This window comes from Taudactylus pleione, unplaced genomic scaffold (assembly GCF_031769625.1).
Source record: "Taudactylus pleione unplaced genomic scaffold, aTauple2 ptg000109l, whole genome shotgun sequence".
Lineage (NCBI taxonomy): Eukaryota > Metazoa > Chordata > Amphibia > Anura > Myobatrachidae > Taudactylus > Taudactylus pleione.
Window position 1 is genome coordinate 1,787,998 of NW_028284511.1, and position 6,000 is coordinate 1,793,997.

At 51.0% G+C, this 6,000-nt stretch overlaps 1 protein-coding gene across 1 annotated transcript in view; it reads left to right on the forward strand.

The window, feature by feature from the left end:
• LOC148525214 (hemocytin-like) overlaps positions 1–4,937 on the forward strand; it is a 200,258-nt gene extending 195,321 nt beyond the window's left edge. The window contains exon 25 of the mRNA XM_088471025.1: positions 4,782–4,937. Coding sequence (XP_088327151.1) covers positions 4,782–4,937 — 156 coding nt within the window. The remainder of the gene's footprint in view (positions 1–4,781) is intronic.
• The last annotated feature ends 1,063 nt before the right edge of the window (positions 4,938–6,000 follow it).

Sequence of the window (6,000 nt, forward strand, 5' to 3'; positions counted from 1 at the left end):
GTGGGTAGACGTTGGTAGCTGAGTGGCTACGTGGAGCGGCTGGATAGCCGTGGGTAGACGTTGGTAGCTGAGTGGCTACGTGGAGCGGCTGGATAGCCATGGGTAGACGTTGGTAGCTGAGTGGCTACGTGGAGCGGCTGGATAGCCGTGGGTAGACGTTGGTAGCTGAGTGGCTACGTGGAGCGGCTGGATAGCCGTGGGTAGACGTTGGCAGCTGAGAGGCTACGTGGAGCGGCTGGATAGCCGTGGGTAGACGTTGGCAGCTGAGTGGCTACGTGGAGCGGCTGGATAGCCGTGGGTAGACGTTGGTAGCTGAGAGGCTACGTGGAGCGGCTGGATAGCCGTGGGTAGACGTTGGTAGCTGAGAGGCTACGTGGAGCGGCTGGATAGCCGTGGGTAGACGTTGGTAGCTGAGCGGCTACGTGGAGCGGCTGGATAGCCGTGGGTAGACGTTGGCAGCTGAGTGGCTACGTGGAGCGGCTGGATAGCCGTGGGTAGACGTTGGTAGCTGAGCGGCTACGTGGAGCGGCTGGATAGCCGTGGGTAGACGTTGGCAGCTGAGTGGCTACGTGGAGCGGCTGGATAGCCGTGGGTAGACGTTGGTAGCTGAGAGGCTACGTGGAGCGGCTGGATAGCCGTGGGTAGACGTTGGTAGCTGAGCGGCTACGTGGAGCGGCTGGAGCGCAGTGGGAAGGCTACTTAGCTAAACTAAGAAACTAGTTGCACTGGCAACTTGTGTGAGCATTGGGGATCCTTTTATAGTGGACACTGGGAGCTGACAGGCTGAGAGAGAGGGAGAAGGCTCCTCATTGGTGGAAGTGGGGTCACATGGGCAATCCAAGATGGCCGCTCCCATGTACCGGCGGACAGCGCTTCCTGGAGGTAGTCAGCAGGGACCAGCGGTGAGCAGGAGCCGGCGTGGGAGCAGCACAGCAGCGGGACCCTCCAGAGGACAACAGCATACAGCGCGGGAGCCAGAAGACAGCGCGGGTCAGCGCCCGCACAGGTAAGTGACGGGGTCTGATTCTGGGGTCTCCAGGCCGGCGTGTGACAGTACCCCCTTCTTCAAAAGTGGCCACCGGACACTTCCTTGGTTTATGAGGAAATTTTCACATGGAACGCTTTGACCAGACGGGGTGCATGGACATCGGAGTGGGATGAGCCAGTAAGGTCTGGATGTTGTCCAGGCGTGACGACATATCTTGGATAAATTGGATCAGCTGAGCCTGAGAGGTCTCCTGGCTTTCCAGACGGGATAGTACATCCTGCGAGGCTTCTATCCCAGATCCTTGACCACTTGCCGAGTCCATCTGGCCAGTGCAAACTGTCACAAACGTGGAATTTAGGAGCTGTGTTCCCAGACTGGGCCTTGGATCTGTATTATTTGGCGCAGACGCTCGCTGGAGGAGGCTTGGCTTAATGAAGTTTCTCCGCATGAGAGGGTGCAGCGAACTGACAGGAGTTTGAGGAATGTGGCAGTAACGAGATAGCTAGGAAGCTACGTGGAGCGGCTGGATAGCAGTGGGTAGACGTAGGTAGCTGAGTGGCTACGTAGAGCGGCTGGATAGCCGTGGGTAGACGTTGGTAGCTGAGTGGCTACGTGGAGCGGCTGGATAGCCGTGGGTAGACTTTGGTAGCTGAGAGGCTACGTGGAGCGGCTGGATAGCCGTGGGTAGACGTTGGTAGCTGAGAGGCTACGTGGAGCGGCTGGATAGCCGTGGGTAGACGTTGGTAGCTGAGCGGCTACGTGGAGCGGCTGGATAGCCGTGGGTAGACGTTGGCAGCTGAGTGGCTACGTGGAGCGGCTGGATGGCCTAGGGTAGACGTTGGTAGCTGAGTGGCTATGTAGAGCGGCTGGATAGCCGTGGGTAGACGTTGGTAGCTGAGTGGCTACGTGGAGCGGCTGGATAGCCGTGGGTAGACGTTGGTAGCTGAGTGGCTACGTGGAGCGGCTGGTTAGCCGTGGGTAGACGTTGGTAGCTTAGTGGCTACGTGGAGCGGCTGGATAGCCGTGGGTAGACGTTGGTAGCTGAGTGGCTACGTGGAGCGGCTGGATAGCCGTGGGTAGACGTTGGTAGCTGAGAGGCTACGTGGAGCGGCTGGATAGCCGTGGGTAGACGTTGGCAGCTGAGTGGCTACGTGGAGCGGCTGGATAGCCGTGGGTAGACGTTGGTAGCTGAGAGGCTACGTGGAGTGGCTGGATAGCCGTGGGTAGACGTTGGTAGCTGAGAGGCTACGTGGAGCGGCTGGATAGCCGTGGGTAGACGTTGGTAGCTGAGAGGCTACGTGGAGCGGCTGGATAGCCGTGGGTAGACGTTGGTAGCTGAGCGGCTACGTGGAGCGGCTGGATAGCCGTGGGTAGACGTTGGCAGCTGAGTGGCTACGTGGAGCGGCTGGATAGCCGTGGGTAGACGTTGGTAGCTGAGAGGCTACGTGGAGTGGCTGGATAGCCGTGGGTAGACGTTGGTAGCTGAGCGGCTACGTGGAGCGGCTGGAGCGCAGTGGGAAGGCTACTTAGCTAAACTAAGAAACTAGTTGCACTGGCAACTTGTGTGAGCATTGGGGATCCTTTTATAGTGGACACTGGGAGCTGACAGGCTGAGAGAGAGGGAGAAGGCTCCTCATTGGTGGAAGTGGGGTCACATGGGCAATCCAAGATGGCCGCGCCCATGGACCGGAGGACAGCGCTTCCTGGAGGTAGTCAGCGGGGACCAGCGGTGAGCAGGAGCCGGCGTGGGAGCAGCACAGCAGCGGGACCCTCCAGAGGACAACAGCGTACAGCGCGGGAGCCGGAAGACAGCGCGGGTCAGCGCCCGCACAGGTAAGTGACGGGGTCTGATTCTGGGGTCTCCAGGCCGGCGTGTGACAGACTGCAGAAAGTAATGACTGTGAAAAGTGTAAATACCTACCAGGAGCTTTTGGATTGGGAGGGCTGACTTGATCAGAGGCTGCAACCCTAAGAGAGTGGTCCTGTTCTGCAACACAATTGTAATAGGGTACAGGAGGACGCGCTCAGCTTATAAACCTTGAAAATGTGCATAATGAATATATATATATATATATATATATATAAACAGGCCTCTTGTTTCACCTGAGTAATGAAGTCCAGAGCCGCAATTAGACTTTTTGGTGCCCTGTGCCAGAGAGAGCATTGGAACCCCTCCCCCATTTTTCAAATAGGGACATAAGATAGTGCACCTGAAAAAGGGCCATGGCCCCATGGGGAAGGGCCAGGGAAGAGATAGGGGAGGTCAGGAAATGCTGGGGATAAAAGAGGAGGAAGCTACAAGTGAGAATGATAATAAACATGAAAATTAACAGGCCCAGACAGCGCCCCCTGCCCTGTGGTGGCCTGTGCCATGGCACTGGTCGCACTACCCTAGTTATGGCCCTGACTAAGTCTCCGGAGTGCCGCCCATTATCTTTGCTGTATACAGTGGACGCAGACCCCAGGGGAGGGCACCAGGAGCAAGGTAATGGTCCGCAGTGCCGGACCTTTGTGTGGATATATATCTATATAGGAAACCCATATATTAACATGAGGGCAAAGTATAGTTAATGACGAAGATTAATACCATATGGAAACATTCCCTCACAGATTGTCTTACTCCCCATGGTGAGAAGGTGATTGGTAATCCAAACCACCCTGAAAACCACCTATTCAATACACATCACGCCAATTTTATTTCACTAAACTTTTTAACCAATAAAATTAATTGGCATGATATACAACTGGACGGGATGCCAGCGGTCAGAAGACCAACAGAGGCGGTAAGTACTCTAACCATCCCCCTCTACCCTCCTAACCCTCCTCTAGTGGTAAAAGGTTTTACGGTGTGCTTGTGTGGGCGCATAACTCTAACCTCTCCCCAGTGGTGCCTAACCCTAACCTCCCCCCGGAGGTGCCTAACCCCAACCCCCCTTCCCGCACCCTAAACCTAACCCTCCCGGGGTGGTGCCTAACCCTAACCTCCCCCTCGATGATGCCTAACCCCCTCCCCGCAGCCTAATCCTTCCCGGGTGGTTCCTAATCCTAACCCACCATCCCCGAGCTAAAGCTAGTATACTTATTTTTGGGATACCGGCGTTCGGGATGCCGAGGTCGGTTTCTTGACCCCTTCAGGATCACGGCGTCGGATTCCTGACAGGTGTCGGGATTCGGAGTCGGTATACTGACGTCTGGCATCCCGTCAGCCGCAATCTTAACCACATCCCCAATAAACACCCCCCCTTTATGTGTGTGTGTGTAAATAGTGTAAAAGATAGCACTCCATGGACTTTCAAAATAACAATATGTCACCAGACCTCTGATAAATGTATTACTGTACATGGTATTACATCTCTCTTCAAGGATTCGGTCTTTATTACACCCCCTTAAAGTTTTATAAGATGAGCACATCCCCCTTCAGGAGTACTGAAGACACGATTGAGAGCAAAGGCGATAAGCAACTAGACCAGTTAGCAGTAGCATGCCATGGTCCAAGTAAGATAATCAGGCTGTCAATCAGGCAGAGGCATAGAAGGCTCTGCGTGCGATTATGCAGGGCCCATTCTGCACATTCGCAGAACGGGTACTGCGCACATTTCACATTCCTGATAATTGAGAATCTGCTTTCAGCATTGCATGTTCGTGCAATACTGAATCAGACTCGAAGTTCATAGAATTAACAATTTGAGAAGGTGTTTAGTGATTTTGAGGAAACTCGCAGTTTGGGGTTTTGCCTAATACTGTTAGCAATACAGATATTGGGTTTACTACTTTTTCTTTTCATTTTGAACAGGTCAACAAGGTCATGAAAGATGGGAAAGACGTTTGTATATCCTATACCTGTAAAGAGATAAATGGACAGTTGTTTACCTTAGCTATGAAGGAGAACTGTAAACAACCAAATGCTCAATCCTGTGCTCAGGTAATAGAATTAGAAATACAGTGTTAAGCTTCAATGAAAGGATGAATATATATATTTTTAATGTATATCTAAGCTGTGTTAAGTGTCGTGCTATTTGTCCGGAGTGCCGCCTGTTGGACTATATATTCAGCGTGTCTCATTGCGAGGTTGGCTGTGGAGGGAACCTGGCACAGGAATCACATATATTCATTGAGTGCTGGATCGTGGATATATATATATTAGGGGTGAGCGGATTCGGTTCTACTTGGTTCCGTTCGTTTTATTTAACCAAATCTTATTGGCTATCCAAAACTCGTGACAGCGGATAGCCAATAAGATTCGGTTTAAAAAACCGAACGGAACCGAGTAGAACCGAATCCGCTCACCCCTAATATATATATATATATAGCTAGCTATATCCAGTACTCTAAGGCTGCTGTATGTCTCATATACTGCTGAGGTGCCTTCCAACACGGGTGGCTGAACCCTCCACGTAGCACAGACAGAAGGCGGCACTCTGAGTCTTTTCAATAGTGTAAAAAAGATGTCAGTTTACTGTATCGATGTTTTGGGGACTGCTACCCCGTCATCAGGACAGACACATGATGTGTCTGTCCTGATGACTGGGTAGCAGTCCCTGAAACGTCAATATATTAAACTGACATCTTTTTTGCACTGTTGAAAAGTCTCGGAGTACCGCCTTCTGTCTATGATATATATATATATATATATTATATATGAAAAAAGATACCTAGAATGCGCTAATACATAACCTTGTCTTAATTTTTCTTTATTATTGGATATGGGCAGCTAATCTCCAGGAAGGCCCCTTGCCAGTGAGAACCTATCAGTAACAATGAAAGTGTTTTGGGTTTTGGAGAGCACCAGTATATATTTAGTTTGCGAATATTGATTGGTTAATTCTAAATTACTAACCTTAATTTCAAAATGTACTGTGTAATGTCAAATATCTGAAGATATAATTAATATGTTATTATAACATCTCCAGAGTACTCCCAAAACAATTTTCCAATAATCAATAAAATATTATTAAAATCAATTTAATTGCATTAAAAGCAAAACTTATAAAACATTTTCACATAATACAGAA